Source organism: Ammospiza nelsoni, chromosome 8 (assembly GCF_027579445.1).
Source record: "Ammospiza nelsoni isolate bAmmNel1 chromosome 8, bAmmNel1.pri, whole genome shotgun sequence".
NCBI lineage: Eukaryota > Metazoa > Chordata > Aves > Passeriformes > Passerellidae > Ammospiza > Ammospiza nelsoni.
In genome coordinates, this window is record NC_080640.1 from 32,163,998 (window position 1) to 32,190,438 (window position 26,441).

The window sequence follows — 26,441 nt, forward strand, 5'->3', positions numbered from 1 at the left end:
TCCTTGGTATCATTGTGCTGCTCTAAAGGCACAGACAGGGCAGAGCCCAGCCTCTGGGGCAGAATGAGGGGCTGACAGAGTTTCACAGCTCTGAGGGTTTGAGGGAGATAAGGGCAGGAAGAGAAGGGTGTGTGGAGACCTCACAGCACCTTCCAGGCTCTGAAGGGTTTACAGGGAAGCTGGAGAGGGACCTGTAATAGGAGCTGTGGTGATAGGACAGGGGGGAATGGCTTGACACTGGCAGAGGGGAAATTTAGAAGGAATTGTTCCCTGGGAGGGTGCCCAGAGCAGCTGGGGCTGCCCCTGGATCCCTGGCAGTGCCCAAGGCCAGGATTTTGGGGCTTTGGAGCAGCCTGGCACTGTGGAAGGTGTCCCTGCCCATGGCAGAGGTGGGAATGGATGGGATTTAAGGTCCCTTCCAACCCAAACCATCCTGGGATTCTCTGAGCCTGCCAGTAATGGTTTCATCACTGGCCCTTTCAGCAGCTCTACAGGACTGTGTCTGTCCCGACCATTTCCAAAGCACCTCTTCCTAAACTGGACCAAAACCCCCTTTTATTTAATTTCAGTGTTACCCCTGCAGATTTAATTGGGGAAGTGATGCCATGGCTGGCACTTCTCTGGTGCTGGTGATTTACAGGACCAGCTTAGGCTCTTCTGATGGGTTTTCAGTTCAGTTTTGTCCTTGTTTTACTTTATTTGTGTAAGAGTAGAGTCAGTTTGTGCTGACATGACCAGCCAACAACTGGAAAAAAAGGTGAGAGAGAATAAAACCTCTCACTTTATTCTGTGCAGTAGAGAGGAGGGGGAAAATGCAAGGAACAGTCAAGTAATTCACATTTTACAATCATTCTATTAAAAAGAAATAACATTTTAGGAACTCCCTGGTGGCCTGAAAGTATTGCCATGAAGGACAGAAGTCTCAAGGCTGTTTCCAGTAGCAGCTGGCAAAGTTTGATCCCCTGTGGTGTCAAACCCTTAAGAGAAATTTAGCAAACTTTGAAAACATCACAGCTCACGATTTTATTTCTGCTACCAATGTTGTGCTTTTTTTTGCCACTTTGGAGGTTTTTCTCACCAAGTGCCACTGTGTTTTGTCCCACAGATCCTCAGTTTGTGGTGTACCAGCTCAAGGTAAAGATATTCACCTCCCCTTCAGGACCCTCACGACGTGAAGACAAGTACATGTACTTTGAATTCCCCCAACCTCTGCCTGTATGTGGTGATATCAAAGTGGAATTTTTCCACAAACAGAACAAGATGTTGAAAAAGGTTGGTTTCTTTGCTTTTTTCTGAAAAATGTTGTCAAGCCAGCCCCTGATGCTTTAGGGTTGGGATGTTGGTTATTTTTCAGGGATGTAATCATGACATTTAATTCTTTGATGTCTGGTTTTCCCAAGGAGCCAGTGGACCACAAAATGAAAGTTGGATGTTTTTGGAGTTGTGAGATTAAGTACAAAGGTTGGGTAAAAATGATCCTGAGGTCTGTATTGCAGTCTTTTGGGTAGTAGTGAGTAATCTAATTGAGGAAGAAACATTCACCTTCTAAAAATAGACTTGCATACTGAGCAAGTTAACTCCAGCTGTTTTCTTCACTGAATTTTCCTGAGGTTTGAGCAGGCACAGAAGATCCTGTCTGTGCTCTTGGCTGATTTGTACTCATCTGTCAAATTTAGCTGAATTTCTGAGATAATTGAGTTCCCACGCACTTTGTAAAAGTATCTCTGCAATCTCTTCACCACCTCTCTGTTCCCAGCTGCAGTGCCTTGACATGAGAGGCTTAAAGAATTCCCTCTGAGCTGAGGGTTTTATTAGGGTCTCAGTTATGGAAAAAAAAATAAATTAACCTAGGACTTACTTTGAAACCAAAGTCAGCCAGTTCTTAAAGCTGAATTCTTGAAGTTCTGGTGCTTGTGGAGCCACTTTGGATCTACCAGAGTGAAAACTGAGACTGTGCTGATTAAAGGCTACCTTGATATTTGCTCTTTAAAACTCCTCATCACTGATGAGTGGAGGTTAGAAAACTTCAGAACATTCAGTGAGTGAATTCCTAAAAGGAAGAAATGCTCAAGTGGACCAGGAGAAGAGAAGTGATGAGGTAACATCACTCAGAGCTGTGCACACAGGTTGTAGCTGCCAGTGTGAGTGAACATGCACACTGTTGTGTGGGCTTGCTTGTGTGAACAGGTTTAATTCAGCTGCTGCTGTCTGCAGAAGTTTCTGGACAGTTCCTTGGTGGCCCTGTTTTCCTTCTCTGCCTGTTTGAGGAGATGTTTTAGTTGCTCAGTGCAGTTATGTGCAGTAAAAGCATTTTCAAAGTAGAAATTCAGTTTCAAAGCTGAGCTTATTGACATGCAAGCAGGCAGCTCTGAGAAGAGACTTCTGCAGGAGCACCCAGATGAGTGCTGTGGGCTGAACATGAGGGATGCAGTGGGGAGCTGAGGCAAAGCCCCAACATCTCAGACATTTATCTCCCCTCTCCTATCTGAGCTGTGAGTTTGTTGTCCTTTGCCATCTCCAGTAACACATGGAGTGCAGCCAGACCTGATGGAAGTGCTGTGCTGCCCTGCCCATCCCTGCACTACCAGTGTGCACCTCAGGATCTTGGCTTGCAGCCCCAGGAACAAGCTGCTGTTTTGTTTGACCCCTGGAGATTTGTTTTAAAATTTGTTTTACCCCTGGAGAGAGCACTGAGATGCAGAGACTCTGCAGTGAGAGCCCCTCATGAGCACCCACAGTTTCTGCAGTATGAGCTGGGTCCTCAGGAGTGTCTAGAAGTGCAGAACCACAGCAGGAGCATTACTGTGCTGGAGTTTCATTTCAGAGTCAGATTGTGGTTTCATTTCTGAAGAATCTTTGTCATTTCTCAGTAGCTGGTTGGTTGTTTTTTTGGGTTTTTTTTTGGTTTTGGTTTTTTTTTTTTTTTCCTTTTTGTCTATTCTTATCAAATACCCAAACTGTTTGGGTTCTGTGGATTACAGGTAGTGCAGAGGTGCTCAGTTTCTCAGTGTTTTTGGCCTGGTAGAGCCAAAGCAATGATGAAGATGGTTCTTTTCACATCTGCAAACTTTTCTGAGATGGAAACTGCTCCTTCATCACCTAGTTAAAAAAAACACCTTGATAATCTCTCTAAAATATCTGTTGAATCAAGTGTCTTATTGTCTCAGCTTTCAGTATGAATGGAGGACAGAGGAAAATAGGTGTGAGATGTTCCACAGTTGTGATAAGATCACCTCCCTTAGCTCTGCTGCAAGCTCAGGAGCTGATCCTTCCACAAGGTCCTTGCATAAAGTGAGTGAGGTGAGAACAGGGCAGAGGGGAACATTGGTGCCAGAGGATGCTACCTTGGCTCAAACTGAGCACATTTCCCTGTCCTTCCTTTTCTGCATCAACTATCTGCACAACTTTACCCAAAAATGAAGGCCCTCCACTGGGGAGACTGATATTTTAAAGATCCCCTTATGCAGTGATCACCTCATTAATGAGGAGCACCATAATTAGGAGCAACAGCACCTTATCTTTCAGAGATTCTAGTTTATTAACCAGATTTATGAAAAGTGAAATTGTAAGTCTGTTTCCTGCCACTGGTTCTTGTTCTTCACAGATTTTCTGTTAGCAGATTACAGGTTGCTAAACAAATCTTAAAGACATCACATATTGACCAGTCTGAATTGTAACTTTAGCATAATAAAAACCTAATAATATCAATTAAATAATATCAATTATCACCTGTATTTGCTCCCAAATTTACCAATCCTTAAAGACCTCACATATTGACCAGTCTGCATTTTAACTTTAGCATAATAAAAAACCTGATAATATCAATTAAAAGTGTAATTCCTGATCCATTCTAAACCTCAGGCTGGAGAATAGCTGTGTCCCATCTCTGGAGATGAAGAAAATCTTTGCCCTGGCTCTGGTTTGATAACACTGATCTCAGCTGAAGTGCCCCAGATTCCCTCACCTGTATTTGCTCCCAAATTTCCCAATCCTTAAAAACATCACATATTGACCTGTGTGCATTGTAACTTTAGCATCATAAAAACGTAGGAATATCAATTTAAAGTGTAATTCCTGATCCATTCTGAGCCTCAGGCTGGAGAATGGCTGTGTCTCACCTCTGGAGAAGAAGAAAACTTTTTGCCCTGGCTCTGGTTTGGTGTTTGATAACACTGATCTCAGCTGAAGTGCCCCAGATTCCCTCACCTGTATTTGCTCCCAAATTTCCCAATCCTTAAAGACATCACATATTGACCAGTCTGAATTGTAACTTTAGCATAATAAAAACCCAGGAATATCAATTAAATAATATCAATTATCACCTGTATTTGCTCCCAAATTTACCAGTCCTTAAAGACATCACATATTACCAGTCTGAATTGTAACTTTAGCATAATAAAAACCTAATAATATCAATTAAATAATATCAATTATCACCTGTATTTGCTTCCAAATTTACCAATCCTTAAAGACCTCACATATTGACCAGTCTGCATTTTAACGTTAGCATTATAAAAAACCTAATAATATCAATTAAAAGTGTAATTCCTGATCCATTCTAAACCTCAGGCTGGAGAATAGCTGTGTCCCATCTCTGGAGATGAAGAAAATCTTTGCCCTGGCTCTGGTTTGGTGTTTGATAACACTGACCTCAGCTGAAGTGCCCCAGATTCCCTCACCTGTATTTGCTCCCAAATTTCCCAATTCTTTGAAGGACAGCATTATCTGCAGAGCTCTCTGTGAGGAGGGCCCTCCTCAATTTTGGATAAAATCATTGTCCATAAACCAGACCAAACCTAAATGACTGCAAACACCTAACAGTGCAGAGTCGGAGTGAGATTTAAAGCAGCCACGTGTTCTTTCTTTTAATGGCAAAAGTTAATTTAGGCAAATTCAGTGGCTTTTAGGAGCTGACTTCAGCCACAGGATCATTGGTACAGGGCTGACAGCCTTGAAAAAGTTCATCCCTTCCATGGTTTCTGCCACCTGGCATCAGTTAGGAAGTCCCCAGCTCTTGATCTTTTCTTGTCTAATCAAGTTGTTTACTTTATCCTCAGACTGTTTCTTCAGTGAGCTGTAGCTACTTCCTTTCAAGAATGAAATGCATGCCCACATGAGAACAAAATGGCTTGGGGCTCAAGTGCTGTGACTGTGGATGAATTTCTGATGGGTAGAAGTTTGTAATTTGGGAGATTTTCTTTTTTGAACATGGCTTTTTCTTGTAGCTTGACTGTTCTTCCATCTCAGACTGCTGCTGTAGTTTTGCTGGGGTTTTTTTGTAGTTTTTCCTCTGGTTTTGCTTCCATGGATCCCTGCAAAGCCTTTTTCTTCCAGTTATTGATGTTGACATGATAATCTGAAAGTATTTCAGAGTATCCTTAGATCACTCGGTTCAATGGGAGCCTGTTTAAAAATAATACAGAAATCTCCTCATCTTGCTGCCTCCAGAGCCTGGGGCTGGAGGAGACCTTTTTTTGGGAGTCCTCCCAGTAGAAATGAGAGGGAAATGTTGATGAGGGTTTAATTTGTGAGAGTCAGTGGTGTTTTATCCCCAGACTCCAGCGTGGGAGGGCTGACAGCATTGTTTGAGCAGTTGCATTTCATCTCTCAAGCCTAGAGATAAGTTCTGCTGCAGAGTTCAGCAAGACTTTGGGCAGTTGCTGTTTAGCAAACGCTGAGGAATGAACTCTGAAAATGTCAGAAGGACTCAGTGTTGATCTGCAAAATGGTACAGGAAGTTCCATCAGGGGAACAGGCTGAACCAAGATCCCATTCTTGGAGAGCATCCCCAGCCCCTCAGCGGGTGCTGCAGAGTCACTGGGACTGCCTGGGGATCTCTGCAAAATTCAACTCTCAGCAGGACATGGGAACTCCTGATTGATGCTTAAATCTTGGATTTGGATCCCAGTCTGCAGCCAGAGAGCAGCTCTAGAGTGGAGAGTGTTTTTCTGTCAGTCTGAGACACTGCACAAGGTGGGGACAAGCATTGTGGGATTAAATCAGCCTCTGTCTCAGCTGATACTGCACTGGAGATTTATGGCACAGATTTGGTTATGGGAAGAAGTACATCTGTGGTTTATTTTTTTTTTAAGACAGATGTCTGTGATGTAACTGGAAGTGAAGCAAAACACATTGAAAAACAGTCTCTAATACTTTTTTTTTTTCAGAAGTCTATTCATTAACTTGTGTTATGTGAGCACTTGGTCTGGTATTTTGATTTGCTATATAAAGCCTGAGTTCAGTTCATGCCTTGATTTTTAAAATTCCTATCTTTGGCCCATATTACATCATCTTTCCTCCTTGTCTCTCATGAAATATCTTGGGTCCTGATGCTTCAGCTAAATCCTCACTTTGAATAATGGATTTGCTCTTCAGTGAAAACAGTGACACACTTATCAGCCTTAAGAACTAATTCCAAAAAACATGACCAAGACTTCCCTTAATTTGAGTGGCCATGCCATGTTCCAAGACCCATGAACTCAGTTTATTAGGCTAATTAAGTTGTGCAGTGGGAAGGAAAGGAAAACAACTTGATGTTTTAAAAAGCTGGAGGGAGATAAAAGGAGAAATGACCAGCTCAGCTGAGTTGTAGTGTTTGGTTTGAGTCCCTGAGGACCTCTGCAAATTTGTCCCAAGGAACAGAGATTAAAAGCTGTCTAGGGAGAGGTTTTGAGTCCCCCCAGCCCTTAAAGTTCCAAGTAAATCCCTCCTGGCTCTGCACTCATGGAGCTGAAGGTGAGGCATGACAGAACTGTGCCTGCTGCTGGCACTGATCCCACCCAGGGGCCTCTCCTGTGGCACCAGAGGGGTTTCAGCAGCAAAGTGCTGCTTGTCTCTGCTGTGACCTGGGCAGGAGTGAACCTCTCACCTCTTTGGAGTTCTTTCTGAGGGACTCACTGTGTGGGTGAGGAGAAACCTGGGTTGGGGTACCCTGAGCTGGTCTTCACAGAGATTTTGTCTGCTGCTTCTTCCTCTGGGACAGAGACATCAGCAGAGTGAAGCCAGGATATTCATCCTCAACCCCAGACCCAGGCAGGGCATTTTTAAGGCTTTTCTTGGGGAAAGAGGAGGGTGTGAAATTTGTAAGCAAGAACCTGCTAACTGCTGCCTCCCATGGAAGGGCTCCAGCAAGGCTTCTTCAGAGTGGGGTGGCTTGGAGGGACTCAGTGGCACTGGGAAACATCTCTTAGACTCCCCAAACAACTCATTTGCTAGATTTGATTCCCAAAGTGCTGGAGAGAAGTGGGGAACTCAGCTACCAGAAGTGTTCCTGGCTGGATTTTTAATTTCTGTCCTGGGGTCTCTCAGGTGCTTACAAAAATGCAGACAAGCTGGAAGTGGTTTGTAGGCTTTACCTAAAATACTGAAAATGAGTCTGCTGACCTTTGGCAGAGAGGGACACTTGTGAATTCCCAGTATCCTGCTGAAATAAATTTTTGAGGAGGATGAGTGTGAGTTAAGTAGTCCAGCTCCTCCCTGCCTTCTTTCATTGGCTCAGGAAAATCCTGTGGTATTTTGCTGGTGCCAAAGTGCCTTCAGCAGGAGGCCTGCCTGTGTCACACACACTGGAACCACTTCTGTTCCACCTCTGATTTCCCCCCTGCATCCTTACCAGCAGAGATGAATGGGAAGATAGGGCAGGATGTGAATTTTCCAGTAAGAAACTGGAATTAGAGCTCCTTGGTAAACCAAAATATGTGAGTTAGCTCAGAAGGAGTGAGTTTGTGTTCTGTGTAATACCGAGGAATGTTAGGTTCTGCAGTGGCTTCCTTTCCCTGCAGCTTGAGCAGCAATAGTGACCCTTGTGGGAAGAATTGACCATTTACACCTTGGATCTTGAGCCTGAAAAGGCACATCAGAGTGACAGAGAAGATTTTGTGTGTAAAGAGCAAGTGGAGGTAGCTCAGTGTCAGAGGGAGAGGTTTGGTGTGGCAAGGAGAGCTGACCTTGTGCCAGTGTCAGAGTTTGGTGTGCCAGGGAGAGCTGCCCTTGGAAACAGCAGCTCAGGGCTGGCAGAAATCTTCAGGATCTGTGGTGCAGTCAGGGCTGTGGCAGAGTGGAGACTCAAACTGCTCAAGGTCATCTGTCAACTTCTGCTTGGGCTGAACATCCTTCAGCTGCCTTGGCTTGTCCCTAAAACCTTCCTGCTGGCCAGCAGGCACTGGCTCTGCCTTGCTCTCAGTGCTGCTCAGCAAAGCACCCAAGAATCCTTGGCTGATTTGTGGTTTTGCTCAGTTGTAGCTATTTCTGTATAAAAACAAGAGAAGCTTTCTGTTACAGGGGAGATTCAGTATTACTCACCTCAGCTGGTTCACACAGGTTATTTCTTGGGTTTAGGAATTGCTTGGCAAGTTGTGAGCAAAAAAAATCTAAGTTTAAGTTTATTGAATTTATTACCGTCTGCTTTTATTACAGGTATGATAGTTTTAAGCTTAGCTCTCTGAGTGACTTCTAAAAGCTTAATTGGTAAAAATTGAGCTTGATGAATGCAGATTTTTGTGTTGTGTCCAGGAGATGTGGTGAAAATGTCTTTGCATGCAATGTAACAAATGCCATACTGTTGTCCAAGCAAGTTTTGCCTGATATTCCAAATCTGTTTTTGACCAGATGCTGATAGCAGTCTAATTAACGTGCCATTAGTGAATACTAAAACAAGCTTGTTTTCTGTCTTCTTCCTCCCCCAGGACAAAATGTTTCACTTTTGGGTAAATACATTCTTCATAGGACTGGATGAAAATTCAGACAAAGTAGAAAATGGAAGTCTAGTTGCAGATCAGGAACTCGATGGTATTTTCAGTACAGAGCGCTCAGATAATGATAAGGAATATTTAATCCTTACATTAACAAAAAACGATCTAGACAAAGCAAATAAAGACAAAGCCAACAGATATTTCTCTCCAAACTTCAAGGTCAGTATATTTTATGTGTGAACAAAGCTGAAAAGCTGCATGATTTGTTTGTCTTGCCTTTGGAGGGACCATGTGAAACTGCTGTGTAGAAGCTGAGTTCATGTGTTGGTATTGCCATCAATTAGCAAAGCTTTGAGCTTTGTGCTTTTATCTGCTTTTTGGGGAGTTGATGCATGTTGAGAGGCTGGGGTTGAAGTCTTCAGGTTGTTCCATGTTTGTCAAAGCCATCAGAGGTTGGGAGAGCTCTGACCAGGTGCCATCTTCCCTGCCTGAGCTGTGGTCTGGGCACACTGAGCTCCTGAGCTGGTTTGCAGCTGTGCCTGTTCCATGGGAAGCACAGGGGGACACAAGGATGATCTGGGGGCTGCAGCATCTCTCTGATGAGGAGAGGAGCTGGGCCTGGTCAGTCTGGAGCAGGGAAGGCTGAGGGGGGATCCCAGCAATCCACACAGACATCTCCAGGGACTGGCAGAGGTGGTGCCAGTGACAGGATGAGGAGCAGGGGCCATACATCACAAGTTCCACCTCAACATGAGGAAGAACCTTCCATGGTCCTGGGGACATCAGGAAGGGCATGGCCAGCAGGTCAGGGAGGGATCCAGCCCCTCTGCCCTGCCCAGTGAGGCACACCTGGAGTGCTGTGTCCAGCTGTGGGCTCTGCAGCTCAAGAAGGACAAGGAGATGCTGGAGAGGGTCCAGAAGAGGCCACAGTGATGATTTGGGCTCTGCAGCATCTCTCTGATGAGGAGAGGCTGCAGGAGCTGGGCCTGGTCAGTCTGGAGCAGGGAAGGCTGAGGGTGATCCCAGCAATCCACACAGACATCTCCAGGGGCTGGCAGAGGGTGCCAGGCTCTGTTTGTCACTGCTCCAGTGACAGGGTGAGAAGCAAAGGCCGTAAATTAAACACAAATTCCACCTCAACACGAGGAAGAAATTCTTCCCATGAGTGTGCAGAGCCCGGGAGCAGCTGCCTGGGCAGGGTGTGGAGTCTCCCTCTCTGGATTCATCCCAAGCTCACCTGGAGGTGCTCCTGTGCCTGGGCAGGGGCTTGGACTGGATCATCTCCAGAGGTCTCTGCAAGCCCAGCTGTCCTGGGATTCTGGGAATGCCTTACTAACCCTGGCACTTTAGCTCTGGGGAGTATGAGCCATTGCCAGCAGTGTTTTAAACATTAAAAGGCATTTGTAAGAATTGCAGCATTTTCTGACTTCCTCACAAAAGATCAGCCAGAGCTCACTTGAAGGTGATGGTCACAGCTGTTTGGAGTATTGCTTGGATCAGACTTCCCACACAGGAATCACCCATTAGAGAGGGTTTTGTTCATTGCTGTGCTCTCTTGCTGCAATCTCTGGTGCTCTGGGAGGTGGGGAAGGCAGGAGGGTGTGCTGGGCTGTCCTGCTGCTGCAGCTCAGGAGCACCTGAGCGCTCAGCCAGACACAATTCCTGCAGCTGGGCTGGAAAACCCTGCTGCTTTGCCAGGGTGGAATTGAGAGGCTGGCAAACCTCTCTCTGGGGAGAGGAGCAGGGGTGTGACTCAGGGTAGCCAGGACCTGTGCTGTTAAAAAATTGCTCAGTTAAATCCGGGTTCCCTTTTTAAATGTTGTTTTTTCCTTCCCCAGGTGAAGCTATTTTTCACAAAAACAGTAGAAGAGCCATCAAATCCAGAGGCTAGCAGTTCAACTTCTGTAACACCAGATGTTAGTGACAATGAACCTGATCATTATAGATACTCTGACACCACTGACTCTGATCCAGAGAATGAACCTTTTGATGAAGATCAGCATACGCAGATTACAAAAGTCTGAATATTTTTTTTATCAGAGATAAAAAAGAACCATACAAAAACAAAAAACCATGAAGACAGACAAACTTGAATAAACTGAAAAAAAAAAAGAGGACCTTTCTAAATGGCAAAAGGACATAGTGTCAGATTACCAGTTATAGGAACAATTCTTTCCTGACCAATCTTGTTTTGCCCTACAAATCTACAGGGTTTGACACTTGTCCAGTCGGGGGGGTTAAAGAAAGGTTACGTAGCTCTTATGTATATACCTTTTTGTGTCAAAGGACATTAAAACTTCAATTAGGAACTATAAACATGGCACTTTCCCATTTTATTCCAGTTTTATAAAAGTGGAGACAGACCTAATGTGTATGCGTAGGAATTTTTCCTTTTGTGTTCTGTCACCAACCGAAGTTTCAAAAACCGAAAAGAAAAAAAAAAAATATTTACAGGTTCACATCCTGCCCCTTTTTTTGCACTTGTGTGGCAACAGAAAAGTCTGCAGTTGGCTAAGAGATGTTTCTAGAAGGTTTTTCCTACATTCTAATGCATGTTTTTTGGATGGGGGCTGGAAGGTGATGCTCGGAAAGGAGCGTGGCCTGTGTACCGTGTCCGGCTGTTCCATGCACCTTTCCTCAGCATGCTGCCCTAATTCATCCGGGACAATGGGTGAGGAGTCGCCGCTGTCACTGCTTGTTGTTTGTGCATTTTTCATTTTTTTTAAGTGTAATGGTGCTAGAAAAGGCAGCTAGAGAGAGTGATTCTGTCTAGGGGTACAGGAATGAACCTTCACGACACCCACGAGACCCGCGCTATGAAGGGAGACAAGGAATTGGGGTCACGAGAAACAAAACAAACAAAAAAACAGCAAAAGGAAACACAGCAACAATGACTTAACCATACAAATGTGGAGGCTATCAACTAAAGTAAGAGCTTGAAACAAAATGGTTACAAAATTAGACAATGATTTATTGGGATTTTTTTCTGAATTGTAGTGGCTGCTCCATCTCCTGTGTAATCAAGGCCAGTGCTAAAAGTCAGATGCTCTTAGTGCAAAAACATCAGTCAACATCTTACATTTATATTAGTAGTTTTTCAATCATATTCCTGCTGTGAATACTTCATGTGCTGCCTTGCAAGCTTTATTTTTTTTTTTTCCCTCTCATGAATATAAAAAGATTTTGTAATGGTGCACAGGAAATGTCATTGGAGATTCTCCAGGTTAGTGTTTGTTTGGAAGATTTCTGATGCATTTATTCAATCAAACCTCTGTCAGCCGTTCCACCCCTTTGACCTTACACATTCTATTACAATGAGTTTTGCAGTTTTGCACACTTTTTTTTTTTTTTAAGAGAAAAAAAAAAGTCATTAACTGTTAGGGAATTTTACTTGAATACTCATTACCTGCAATGTTTAAAAAACGGACATTACACACCAGAGACAGGAAACCAGTGTTGCAGTAAATTCTCAACGCTGTAAATGAAGATTAAAAAGCAGAACTTGTCCCAAATACATTACTGTCAAAAACAACCCCTCTCAACCCACCCAACCTTGTTTTTCTAAGCCAAGTGGCAGTGTTGGATTATTTGTTCCTAGGGTAGGGCTCAAAGTTGGCTTCTGGTGGATGATTGGGTGGCTCAGGAGTCCAGCTGCTGGCACATCCAGATGGGAATGGGCCATGAACAGCTGACCCCAAATTGATGCTTTTTTTAGGGTGTACTACACACATTCCCTCTCTTAATTAACTTCTTGGTGCTGACATGGAAGTTCATGAGCTGTGTTCTCAGCCAGAATTGTGAATGGGATCTGTCAGAGCCCTGCACAGCAGCATTAATGGTTGGAATTTGAACCACACAAGGCAGGGCTTCCACTAATTACAATTGGTAAACCAAGGTGTAAAGGGCTTTTAAAGAATTATTTTTTTTCTTACCTGGTTTCTGTTGGTCAATTCTGCTCCTCAGATTCACGATTCTAACTTGTAACAAAGCTGGTAATACGTTCTGACTTACAGGTTTAATTAGACTTTAATGGATCAAGGCTCAGTGCTCATTGTGACGAGCAGGAGGTGGTTTTCCCTTGGGAACAGGAATTTTAACTCTTACCCTTCCAATCGTGTTTTCACCCTGTCTGGTTTATAACAGTTGAAAGTTGTCTTGTGCTTAAATCAAGCCAAGTGCTCTGCTTGGGTAGAGTTGGGATCTTGGCAGTGCTGCATGTCCCACTTTGGATAATCAGGATTGGATGGTGCAGCTCCAGTCGGTGACGCCGGATCGGGAATCAGGACGCAAGGATGGGCTTTTGCACTGTTCTTTTTCCTTTGGAATGTGAAGGTTGGAATGAGGGTTTTTGGTTTTGTTTTTTTTTTTTTTTTTTTAATTTTTTGTTAATGTTTCGACGTCTTTGAGAAGCCTTGCTTACATTTTATGGTGTAGTCATTGGAAATGGAAAAATGGCATTATATATATATATATTATATATATAAATATATATTATACATACTCTCCTATACTTTATTTCAGTTACCACCCCCATAGAAGTTGACAAGAATTGCTATGACTGAAAGGTTTTTGAGTCCTTACTAAAACTTTATTTATGACAGTATTCATAATTAGCTTGAGCTGCATTCTGTAGGTAATCTTTCCTTGAGTTTCCAGACTGTAGGCTTCAGCCTGTTGGGATGTGCAAGAGCTTACGTGTCTGAAACTACTTGAAGGCATCACTTTGGTAAGAGCTTAACTGTAAAGGCCCTGAAGCATCCCCTGGGCTTGGGCAGCCCCAGTGGAAATCTTTGCCACAGCTCCTCCAGGGCAGCTGTGCAAAATCAGCCTCCAGATTCCTCCCCGGGGCACACATTGTAAACTGAAGTGGAGTTTACATGCAGCATCGAAATTAACTTTCCAAATTCAAAACAAAACAAAAAAAAACACCTTGAAATAATCCAAAAAGAGGATGCTGGTGTGCAAGTTCCATGTTTAGTGCTAGCAAATGTGTGCAATATGTTAACGATGCCTGTGGTTGCCACGAAGTGCCTCGTTTACCTTCTCAATACTGTTGGAAAGTGTCGTGCATGCAGATGGATGGGGTGGGACTGTGCACTAAAAGGGGCTCCAACTGCAGCGTTCTGGCAGAGCTGCCTTTCTCTGCCACTTCAAATTTTCCAGTCTGTTTTCATATAGCATATATATATATAGATACTAAAAGAAAAAAAAAAAATCAGTCTGTTAAGCAGCCTTACTCTGATTCAGCCTCTTCAAATACTATTGTGCTGTGCAACAGTGGCTCTGTGTGTAACTGAGAATACACAAAAACCAAGTATGACATGTACAGGATAATGCCTCATACAAATCAGATGTCCGTTTGTTATTGTGTTTAACAACCCTTTATCTCTTAGTGTTAAAACTCCACTTAAAACTGATTAAAGTCTCATTCTTGTCACTGTGTGGGTGTTTTATTGCAGTGCTCTGAGCTTGGCAAACAGCTGAGACGTTGTAAAGCTGTGGAATTTGGAGCCAGGGGTGCTCCTTGTGCATGCAGGGATTGGAAGGAGCTGCAGCTCCAAAGGCTGCTGTGTTCCAGAGGTTTGACCAGGGCAGCAGTGGAACTCCAGATGTGTGCAGGGATCTCAAACCCTCACTGTGGTGTCCTGCTGAGGGGCAGGGGCACCTCCTGGGGCAGCAAACCACGCAGGCAGTGTGGTGGTGCCTGTCCCCCGTGCTTGAGAAGCTGCAGGAGAGGTGGACTAATGACAAGGAAAAGGGGAATGGATTCCCACTGCCAAAGGGATACTGGGAAGAAATCCTTCCCTGGCACAGGGTGTCCAGAGCAGCTGGATCCAGCAGGGATCCCTGGATCCCTGGCAGTGCCCAAGGCCAGGCTGGATTTTGGACCTTGGAGCAGCCTGGGACAGTGGAAGTGTCCCTGCCATGGGACTGGATGAGCTTTGAGGTCCCCTCCCACCCAAACCATCCTGGGATTCTATTTCATCTCCAAGACAACTTAATTAAAAATTCACCTTGTAAATGAGGTAATGTTGCATCTGCTGCATAATGAGACCTGAGTCACACCTGAGAATTCTTTTCCTGAGGTAGCTTTACATTGACGAGGAGATGCATTTTCCTTATAGAATCAGGATTGTTGAGGCTGGAAAGGCCCTTTGAGATCATCAAGTCCACTCTCAGGACAGGTCAAGCAGGTGATTCTGGGGTTCTTCTGCTTGTTTGGCTGTTTCCAAGCCAGATTTTAAAGTGGCATTCCAATCCTAGGTGGAGTTCCCTGATCCCAGGGTTACCCTGGGCCTGCAGGAGCGTGAGAGGGATGGGGAGGTGACTTCAGTTGGCTCTTGTCACTCCTCCTTCCTTCCCTCTGCTGCTAACACCAGCCCTGGCCCACATTTGGCTGAGAATCTCCAAAAATCTCCAGTTCTGGTGGGACAGGGGAGGTTTGGGGTCATTGTTGGCCAGGTGGGGCTGAGCCCACAGGTGAGGGTTTGCACCTCAGCACCTGATGCTGCCCAAGCTGTCAGTGCATGTTGACATTGACAACTGAGCTTGGTTTGCATCCAAAAAATGAAATTAGGGTGGGAAGATGCAGAGGAAGGGCAGGAAGCTCAAAGGAGAGTGGTCTGAACAGGGTTCAACATGATGAGGAGTTTCTGTAAATTCAGACATCTCTCTATGAAGGGATTCTGCTCAGGAGACAGAAGTGCTGTGGACAGAGGATTGTATTTACTTGACTTTTACACTCTTGTCCCATTGACTGAAAGTCCCATGGCCCAGCCCCCATGAGCTAAATGTGATTTCTAAGCAAAAACGCTCATTTTTCCACTCTGGTGACTCTTGTGGTGACAGAGCTTCCCAGGGAGATGCTGGGTGCCAGCCCAGAGGACAATCCCTGTGCTCCATCCCCGTCCTGTGCTTTCCATGCCCTCTGAGCCCCTGAGCTTTCCCAAGCCCATGGAGCAGCAGCTCAGCTCCTTCAGGTCCCTTTCCATGTGATTAATAATTAATTGTGTCTTCTTTTAAAGCTGCAGCAGAGCTATAAATTGCACTCTTTTAAGAAGGAAAGTCAATGTTAGGAGAATTTTGAAGTGTTTTTCCTGCAGCTGGTTGGTTCTTCTTTGGCTTCTTGTCACCCTTATTCTTTGGTGTCTTCTCAAGCCTCATCTTTCCACATCTGCTAATTCTCTTTTTAAATTATTTATTTATTTTATTTTATTTTTTGTTTTTCCTACACAGTGCTGTGCTAAGCAGATGAGAAAATCTCTTTATTTTGAACTGCTGTGCCCACTAAAATCAAAACCATCACTTGTTTCTTTGCCTTGTGCTCTCTGCTCTTTGTGACTTTTCCTAGTTGGGCTTTTTTATGGTATTTCATTATTTTTTTGCATTTTCCCATGTGTTTCTTCTCATTTCCCACCTATCTTCTGTACTTTCAAACTTCTCAGCCACTGCTCTGTGTTGCAATATAGGACAGGTATTTATTTTCTGCATGGGTTTTTTTAGGGTTTTTTTATTTGTTTTGTTGTGGGTTTTTTTTTTCCTTTTTGTCTACCAACATTTATTCTGAAGGCATGGCAAGGAGAAAAACTTTTAGGTTGCTTTTTTTTAAAGAAAACAAGAAAGAACTGCTCTGAGAAGCATCAGGGTTGTGCAGGTTCAGCAGATGTGTTTGCCTTGGTGAGCTCCTGGTGCTCTGCACAAACCTGGATGGGTTTATCTGCTCTAGTGGGAACAATGGGACTTGTGATGAGCAAAATGAATTTAAAAATTTGCTAATGAACTGCTGGGCTACACCTTCCAGCTGCAAATGTTGCTGTATGGGCTGTACTGGCTACAAAAATATTTTAAAAAGGGGTTTAGTGTGGTTTGTTTTTACTTTTTGAGGGCTCCTGTGCTTGGTAATTTACTTTGTCTCCCATGGCTAAGCCCTGATATAAATTCATGATTTTTCTTCATGATTTCCTGTTCAAGCTGATAAAAGTTGATATTTCAGAGGCTGAGCTTTGTGCTTTAAATTACCCTTTGTGTAATTCAGGCTGCTTCAGGCCCTGAATTTTTGGTGGTTTTTTGGCCTTTGACAGAGTAATGGTGGCATGAAGGTGATGTGGGCTCTGGGAGAGGCTGGGAAATGCCGGATGGAGGAATTCCAGCAGCCTGCACAGAGACATCAGGGCTGCCCCATGGCAGGCAGCAGGAAAAAAATGGGAAGGGTTCTGTCATGGAAATCTGGAATGGGCCTTTAAAAGGGAAATTAATGAGTCTGGAGGAGAAGGCAGCAAAGGCTTTAATGTAAAGCAGGGTTTGGTAATGGGAGAGTGAAACCTGGTGGGTGGAGGCATGGAACTTGTGAGGAAAGGGGTGATGGCACATGTTTATAGAGATTTGCTGGGCTCCTGCAGGGATGGGATGGCATGGAGCAGCTGATGAGGGGTGGCTGAGAGGCAGCTGGAGGGAGGGAGATGCCTTTGGGAGGTTGGCTTGGGGATCCTTTGCTTTTAAAAGTGTTGGAAACTATGGAAACAGGAGGGCTGACAGCTCCAGACTGGAGTTGGGACTGCAAGCAGCTCAGGAAAACGTTGGGATTTGCGTTGGAGGATGGGAAGGATCAGGCAGCAGTGAGAGGAGACTGATAACAACCACTCACACACAAAAAGGAATTCTGGATATTCCCATTCCCTCAACAGCAGCTCTTGGGAAGGATTTGGTTTTTCCCTGACATCTGAATGTGCAGAAAAGCAGCTGTGGCCATGGTTTCTGAGTGTCTGAAGGTTCAGGGGTTCTCAGGCCTCACTCACCCTTCAAACCAACCTGGGGAGGGCTTGGGGCTTCCTGGAGAAGCTGCAGCCCCTGGGAAAGGGAAGGGCTGGAAGCTCCACTGAGCTGAGGAGCACAAAGCCGCGATAAAAAGCCAAATAGGAAGGTTGGAATGATTTTCACCCCAGCTAGCCCATCCTCTTGGCTTTTACTTTGTCTCTTTTGTGTCAATAGGAAAGAAAAGCTTTGCATGAGAGCTCTCAGCTCACATGTTAGTGCCTTGGAGCAGGAGAAGGGATGGCACCCAGTGTGTCTGTGTCCTTTTCTGGGGATGGGGCTGTGCTGCAGCACTCCAGGGAATGCTCTGCCTTCCCCTGAAGGTTGGGGCACAGAAAAAACTCTGCAAGGAGAATTTGCCACCTTCATATCTTTGTCAGATCCCCCTGACAGACTTCATTCCCTGAGAGTGAGATCTGGAGAGTTTATTGTAGAGGAGCATGAGCAGAGCTGCCAAACCCCGACATTCACACAGGACAAAGCTCTACCTGTGGGACAAAAGCTGAGCTCTGGCACAGCATCTCCTGGCCAGGATCTGGAGGTGGGAGTGTGAATGACCCCGAGCCAGCCCATTGTCCATGCTGTGTCCTTTGTGTCCCTGCTGAAGGTCCCAGCCTGTGATCAGGAGCTTGCTCAGCTTTGCAGAGGTTGCCTCCATCCATCCATCATTCATTCATCCATCCATCCATCCATCCATCCATCCATCCATCCATCCATCCATCCATCCATCCATCCATCCCTCATCCATCCATCCATCCATCCATCCATCCATCCATCCATCCATCCACCCATCCATCCACCCATCATCCATCCATCCATCCATCCATCCATCCATCCATCCATCCATCCATCCATCCATCCATCCATCCATCATCCATCCATCCGTCCGTCCGTCCGTCCAATCCTCTATGCTCTGTCCCTGCAGCTCTGGGTGGCTCTGGGGATTTCAGCTGGTCACAGTGACTTTGAGATGTCTTAGAAAGTCTCTTTTCCCAGCCTGGCTGTCAAAGAAGGAGTCAGAACTCTTCAGTTCTTGTTCTCAAGGTTGTTTATTGTTTCTTATCTATAAAATTCTTTCTCCTGGCCAGCTGAGGTCTGTTCAGCAGGACAGGCAGAGGCACACTGGTGTTATCTTTTTATACTAAAAACTACTTGTACATTATTTAGTTACTTTCCAATACTCCAATACCTATCATCCATGTTGGACAGTGAGCTTCAACCTTAAACCAATCCAACAGTGCCACCATCACCCAGAAGATGGAGGCCAGGAAGAAGAAGGAGAAGAAAGGCTGGGCATGCCCAGATCCCTCCATCTTGCCCCCTGAACCATTTGCCATTCTAAAAACCCCAAAAAATCTATTTTTCACCCCATGACAAACTAATAATTATTCTACTTGGACTTTTGTGGCTTGCAGATCCTCATATAAGGTTGGTAACTTTTTTCATGGGCCACAATCAGTCACAGGATGCAGCTCAGTGATGGAAGCAGTTGCACATCAGAGGGTTTGGTTGATGCCTTCTGCCTTCTCCAAGAGTCAAAGCAAGCTTGGCTGGACTGCAGGCAAGAGGAGAGGTGAGCAGTCTGGAGCAGGGGCTGTGAGGGAGGTAAAAGGAGCTGAATGTCCACATAGCAACATCTGAAGGGAAACTGAGAGGAATTGAATGGCCCAATGCTGAGTGCTTGCTTTGGGTGGTTGGTTTTGTGGTTTTATTTAGCTCAGTGTCTTGCTGTAAAGCCTTAAAGGGTAAAAGTGACAGTTTTGAATGTACAAGTGCGTAACTGCACAACTGTTTGGGGTTCTGGCTCACCAAAATGGGTGTCCTGCCCTGTGGCTGGGGGTGACTGCTCAGGGATGAGTAAGAGCAGGGGATGCACATCTGAGAGCAGCCCAGAACCAGCTGCTGGCCAGGGAACCAGAACCACCTCGTGAACCTTGGGGTGGTTTTTGTGCTCAGCAACCTCCAACACATTCATCTGCAAGGCACTGCTCCCATTTTCCCTCAAACTGATGCAGAAACTCTGGGCATCCTCTTGGGACAAGGTGCTGAGGGAAGTGAGGGAACATCTCCTGAATTCTGTCACACACTCCCAGTCCTTGTGCTGCAAGAGGCAGTGGAAGGACAGCCCTTCATCATCATCATCATCATCATCATCATCCTCTTCTTCCTCCTCCTCCTCTTGGAGATCTCTGGCAAAGCCACCTCCAGGCTGAAGTCTCCAAGCCTGAATCCTTCAGACATCTCCAGGTTTCCTGCCATGGCAGAATCCCCCTTGCAGGAGCCAGGCCCCCTGGTCCCTGGCACAGCTGTGGCTGCTGCATCCCCAAGAGGTCACTCAGTTTGTCACCACGCTTGTGACACGAGTTTGGTGGTGACACAGACCAGGATGGCTCTCCCAGGGCTTTTGTCCCACGTGGCACAAACGCTGTGAGGAACCCCTGAGGGAGCTGGGGGTGCTCAGCCTGGAGAAAAGGAGACTCAGGGGTGCCCTCATCACTCTGTACAGCTCCTGAAAGGTGCCTGTGCTCAGGTGGGGCTGGGCTCTTTCTCCAGAACCAGAGGACACAGCCTTAAGCTGTGCCAAGGAAAATGTAGGTTGGATCATAGGAAGAAGTTTTTTACATAAAGAGTGACAAAGAACTGAAATGCCCTGCCCGGGGAGGTGGTGGAGTCACCATCCCTGGATGTGTTTAAAACCAGACTGGGTGTGGCACTGGGTGCCAGGGTTTAGTTGAGGTGTTGGGGCTGGGTTGGACTCGATGATCTTGGAGGTCTCTTCCAACCCAGTGATTCTGTGAATTCTGTGAATTCTGTGATTCTGATTCTGGGATTCTGTGAATTTTGTGAATTCTGTTAATTTTGTGAATTCTGTGATTCTTTGATTCTGTGATTCTGTGAGTGCCCCTGCCCTCACTGCTGGAGCTCTTTCCCTCCCTGCCCTCTTTGTGTTGGATTTCAGATCACGAGATCAAAGTCAGCACTTTCTATCTCCAGCATCTCCAGCACGTGTTCCCTTTCTTTGAAGCCCATTAAGTGGTTTAATTGGGAGACAGGAGCTCTTGGTTGAGCATTTGGAATTAATGAGCTGCTTTATCCATGCTCATCCCTCACAGGGATTTTTTACCTCCCATGTCAGTCGCTCCTCACCTGTTTTCTCCCTCTTTGCTGCATTTGGGAGGTGACCAGGCTTCCATTCCTTTTGTGTGGCTGTGGCACCGTGCAGGTGGCTGGGGAAGGGTTAATCCCCCCTTCAGGGGTGTCCTGAACAGGGGTGATGTTTGTGCTCTGCTCCCAGCTGTCAGCTGTCACAGACATCTTCCATGAGAAATCCTTTCCTTAGGATTTTTCCTCCTGAGAAGCTGAGAAGTCTCAGGAACAAAATGTAAACATTGATTATCTGCTGCTGTGGAATGCAACGGGTGCATCTGGGATTGGTCTCATGTGGTTGTTTCTAATTAATGGCCAATCACAGTCAGCTGGCTTGGACTCTGTCCGAGACACAAGCTTTTGTTATCATTCTTTTTCTATTCTTAGCCAGCCTTCTGATGAAACCTTTTCTTCTATTCCTTTAGTATAGTTTTAATGTAATATACATCATAAAACAATAAATCAAGCCTTCTGAAACACAGAGTCAGATCCTCATCTCTTCCCCCATCCAAGAACCCCTGTGAACACCGTCACACTCGGCCAAGCCCCAGTGGGGATTTTCCTCTCTGTGTCCCCAGAGGAGCTCAGTGCTCTGGCAAGCAGGCTCTGCACAGCCTGGACACTTCGGTCTCACCGGGGCTGCAGCTTTTCTGTCTGTCTGTCCCAGCTGCTGCTGCCAGAAGCTGACTTTTATCTGATCTGTGGTCTTCCACCACGAGCTGATGTGGTCCCACTCTGATTTGTGCCTCGGCGCAGGTTGAGCTGTGGTCTCCCAGAGATGAAGTTTTCCTTCAGCCTTTGCAGCACAAAGAAATAAAAGCAGAGCCCCTCAGTGCCACCTGTGCTGCTCTCGCCCTGCTCACCTCCACATTTATCCCTCTGGGGCTGCAATCAGCTGCACCCCTGTGCTCTGACCTCTGCATCCTCAGCTTGAGCTCCAGAATCTTTTTAAAGGTTATTTTTCCTCCCTCTTTTCCCAAATATGCTGATATTGGAGCATTTCAGCCTGGAGGTGGCAAACACCTGGTTTCCATCAAAAGCCATGAAAGGCTTTGAGGTTGAATCCAGCAGCTGTGGGCATCAACCCTGTGCTGATCCACAGCAAATCCCAAATCCACAGGAAATGCCAGCAGCCTGGCTCTCTCCTCCATGGACATGCCTGTTGAGCACAGGGTTTGTCCTTCTTGATGTGGCAGCAAAGGCCCCAAAACGAAGCCACTTCCAATTCTTGCTGATCTCCCACCACAGGGTATTTATACTTCCCAAATTTTGGTGTCCTTCCCATCTTCCCCTTTGCTGTTTTTGATTGAGCTGGATTCCTGGTAGCACACCATCATTAATAATTTAATGAGTTAGACCCTAAAGAAGTGGCCTGAGCTGAATTTTTTTTCTCCTCTCCCTGTGACACGCTGTCAATGACCCCTCTGCTTGCACAGAAAATCCCTGTTCAAATGGATGTTTTCCCATGAGAAACTCTTGCCAAATCAGTGATTTTTTTTTTCCCCTCTCCATCAAAAGAAAAATAAATCCTGGTCTGGAAAGGTGGAAAGATTCCTCACCTGTTCTGCTCAACAGCAGTGAGTTCCAGGCTGTGCTGTAAGATCTGCCTACAAGTCTATTGAACAGAATAAGAGAATTTATTTTTTCTCCCCAGTAAATGGAGATATTTTCAGGAGGCATTTGGAGGCATTTCCTAGTCCACTTTTTATCCCAGATTCAGCTCAGATGAGGAGGGACCAGAGCGTGCAGAGCACTGCCTGCAGCCGAAGGGAGCTGATGCAGCAGGAGATTATTTGGGAATTAAATCCCCCAGAGTGGCCTGAGGGGACCTGGTGCTGCTGGAAACCACAGGGGTTTATCCAGGCACATCTGCCTGAGCCACTCTGAGCTCTCCTGGCCAGGCTTCCAAGGCTGCTCCTGCTCTGGGACGTGGCAATGCCCAAAGGTGGGAGCGGTGCCCAAAGGTGGGAGCTGTGCCCACACCTGGGTCACAGCTGGGATCCTTTCCCCCTCCAGCTGCCAGGGGAGGATTTTGCTCTTCCAAAGGTGAGATATTTGTGCCATGTGCTTGTGAGGCTCTGCCCAAGGTGTGCAAATCGTGCCTGAGGTTTTCCACGCTCCATTCAGTCTCCAGTTCTCCTGAGAACCCAACCTGCCTGCAGGGGTTTCAGAGTAGCTGGGGGTCAGTGAAATTTGGGATTTTCCCTTCCTCTCCCTCTCAGAAAAGAGCCCAAAGGATCCCCAAACACTGCAGATGTCCTTGAAAACAAAGCTCCCCGTTTGCCTTGATGCAACCCAAGCTCATGTTGCAAAACAAATTCAATTAAACTGAGAGCAGCTCCTAGTGAAATTCAAATTGGGTGATTTGTGACGGACTGGAACTGAGTATTTTCAGTTGTAAATTGGGTGATTTTTGATTGACTAGAACTGAGTATTTTCAGTTGGAAGGGACCTACCATGATCAAATTGAGTATTTGAAGTTCTCTAAAAAATTCCCTGAAAGTTTTTCCTCCAAAAAAACCCATTGAACACGGTTTCATAATTATATACAGTTTTGTTCACTATTATATATAGAATCACTCTTATAGGTAACTTGTGTTGCATACAGCCAGGTGAGATACTGTATGAAATATTCTAACAGGAAATCAAAAATGCTGTTTTTTACCTTGGTAAAAATATCAGTGTTGCTGACTGTGCTTAGTGAAGGCTTGTGCTCTAAACACCATCACATTCTAGCCGGGAGGCATTTTCTCTTTAAAATAAAAAATAAATAAACAAATTGAGAAGTCCCTGTGGAGAGCAGCCACCCTTTCTCATGGAAATCAGAAACAGGCTCCTCACTTCTGATTTCACCCCCAGAGTGGGAGGCAGAGGGATCCCAAACACTTTCCTGCTTCCCAGGGCACCAGAGCAGCTCTGGGATGTCACTGGTGTCTGTGAGACATCTCCTGACCAATGCTATTTGTCTGAATTCCCAGGAATGCTGCTGCTTGTTCTGCAGAGCGGAAAAATGTTCTATTTTTGGCCTTGACAACTTTTTTTTTTTTTTTAAATTCTGGGAATCAAATGATTCAAACAAAGCATGGCAAGGGTTTGTATAGGTCTGAGTGGTGTGGGATGGGGCAGAGCTTCAGGCAGGGACAGGAGGAATCCATTAGTGCTCTCCTCCCAGTTTAAGTGGATGGTGATGGAGATCCTGGCGTGTCAGAGCGGAGGCAGACGTGGATATGTGGGAAAATGTCTCTTGGAGCAGGAAAACAAAAAAAAGATCAAAACAAACGGGTAAATAAACACAGGAGCATATGTCTCAAGACTGGGGGAAGGAGGAAAAAAAAAGATTGGATTAAAATTCAGAGATTGAGGTCTGATGGGGGAGAAAAAATGAGATTGGATGAAAACTCAGCATCATTCCAGAGCTTGAGGTGGCCCTGGGTGAGCAAAGCACTGCCAGGAATTGTGGCTGCCCTGGATCCCTGGAGATGCCCAAGGCCAGGCTGGACAGGGATAGTGGAAGCTGCAGGGGTGGAATTTTGGGTCTTGAGGGTGCATGTCAGCCCACACCATCCTGGGATTCTGTGACTTTATAACGCCCAAAATTGCTTTAGGCTTTGCAGGTAGAACAGAGTTGGAATCCTGAGGTAACATTACTGGGAAGGACCAGCCTGGATTCCCCTTTAGGGAAGGATTTGGCTGATTTGGGGCTTTGCTGCTTCCCTCCCCTGTGGTGGGTGATGCCCTGTGTTACAGTGGTTTGTAGATGAACTTTTCCTGCCCACTTTTTAAACAAAACCAGCACCTGGAGAACATCGGGCGCGTTTGGCGTCGGTGGTGAATGAACCCCAAAAACCTCTCTCCTCCAGATCTGCCCCGTGCCAGCTCTGCTCTGGGAACCCTCAGGAACACTTTGAAGTGGGGCTGGAGCAGGAAGCTCACTGGAGCTGCTTTCATATGTCCCAGTGTGTTTGAACAGCTGCTCTGGAGGCAGCTCCAGCAGCAGGAGCGTGGTGGGATTGGTGCTCCTCAAAGTCCTCAAAGTCCAGCCTGCCCCTGCTGGAATTCCTCTGTGTGTCCTGGCATGGCTGCTTTCCTTCTTTCCTGAGAGCTCAAACTCACTTTTGTGGGGATCTGGGAAAATGAAATGGCCAAACTTTACTGATTGTGGCTTGTAAAACTGGTAATAATAATAATAATATTTTAAAAAATAAGTCTCTTGGTGCTGGGGTGTTGCAGCCACAGTCTGAAATTTCCCCGTTTCCCACTTCTGTTTTCAGTTGTCTTTCTCCCAAGTCCTCCAGCAGGCTAACATTTTCCATGGCTTGCTCACATCTAAATGACTTCCCAGGGTATTTTAAAGTGAAGTCATTGCAGTGAAGAGGCTCAAGCTGTCTCTTTGTGGTGAGGAACCTCTGAAAAGCCCAAAAGCAGAGGTTTTGACCCATTGGTCCCCCCTCTTGGGGGAGAATCCTCAACTGAACTCTTGCTGTGGTGATTAATGCTTGATTGGCAATGTGCTGCTCTGTCATGGAAAATGAACAGCTCTTCCAAAGGTTTTCCTCACTGCAGCTGTAACCTTTATCCTCCTTTTGGTTGATCTTCATTTTTGTGACTTGAGTTTTGTTATGTTTGTTAGGTTTTTGGGTTTTTTTTTTAAGCATAAAATCGTGGAATGGTTTGGGTTGGAAGGGACCTTAAAGCTGATCCCATTCCACCCCTTGCCATGGGCAGGGACACCTTCCCCCATCCCAGATTGCTTCCCTCAGTCTCAGCCCACATTGGGTTTATCCTAAGCAAGGCCAAGTATGGATTTTAAAGGAAAAATGAAATTATTTTGGTGGCTGGAGAAAGCAAAACAAATCGAGCAAATTAAAACAAAGGGGTTTCCAGCTTCCCACCTCTTTTAGCTCAGTGGATTCTACCTAAAATTGGGGAATGCACATTTGGGGGTCACAGAGTGGGACCTAAAACTGGGGAATGCAATCTGATATATAATATAATATAATATAATATAATATAATATAATATAATATAATATAATATAATATAATATAATATAATATAATATAATATAATATAATATAATATATGATGTGATATAACATAACATAACATAACATAACATAACATAACATAACATAACATAACATAACATAACATAACATAACATAACATAACATAACATAACATTATAATCGGTGGGTCAGAAAGTAGGATCTAAAATTGGGGAATGCACATCTGTGGGTCACACATTGGGACCTGAAATTGGGGAATGCACATCTGTGGGTCACACAAGGAAAGCCATGACTTGCTCCACCATGGAAGAGTGGGAGATATCCGGGCTTTCCCATTGCTCCTTGCTCTTCCTCTCTGGGCTTTGTGGGAGCTTTTAGGAGAATGCCTGGCCCAGGCTGAGCTGTAAACACGGGGCAGGCCAGTGGAGGCCGTGGATTTTTGGGTCTGTGCTGGAGTTTTCCCAGTTAGCAGTGGCAGAGGCCCTGGGCTCACAGGGATCCACAGGACCAAGGTGTGTCCCCATCCCTGGGCAGCCTTGGAGTGTTTCTCCTGGAAATGCCTCCTGAGGTGGGGCTGGAGCACAAATCCCACCTCTGGAGCTTCTCTCTTTCCCTCTTGGATCCCTCCTGCAGGCACTGGAGCAGCATCTGCTCTGCCCATCAGTGCCTCTGCCCTGCTGGCCCCCAGCCCACCTGGATTAAGGACAATTTCCTTCCCCAAGCTGGAAGCGCAGCCTGGATGGGGCTGAGGAGCATGGAGGATGTGTGTGTGAATGCCAGCCCT

The 26,441-nt window shown here is 45.6% G+C and overlaps 1 protein-coding gene across 1 annotated transcript in view; it reads left to right on the forward strand.

The window, feature by feature from the left end:
• The window catches only part of PTEN (phosphatase and tensin homolog), a 52,806-nt gene extending 38,679 nt beyond the window's left edge, over window positions 1-14,127 (forward strand). The window contains exons 7-9 of the mRNA XM_059477620.1: window positions 1,106-1,272; window positions 8,685-8,909; window positions 10,529-14,127. Of these exons, the coding sequence (XP_059333603.1) occupies window positions 1,106-1,272; window positions 8,685-8,909; window positions 10,529-10,714 (578 nt within the window). The 3' untranslated portion in view covers window positions 10,715-14,127. The remainder of the gene's footprint in view (window positions 1-1,105; window positions 1,273-8,684; window positions 8,910-10,528) is intronic.
• The last annotated feature ends 12,314 nt before the right edge of the window (window positions 14,128-26,441 follow it).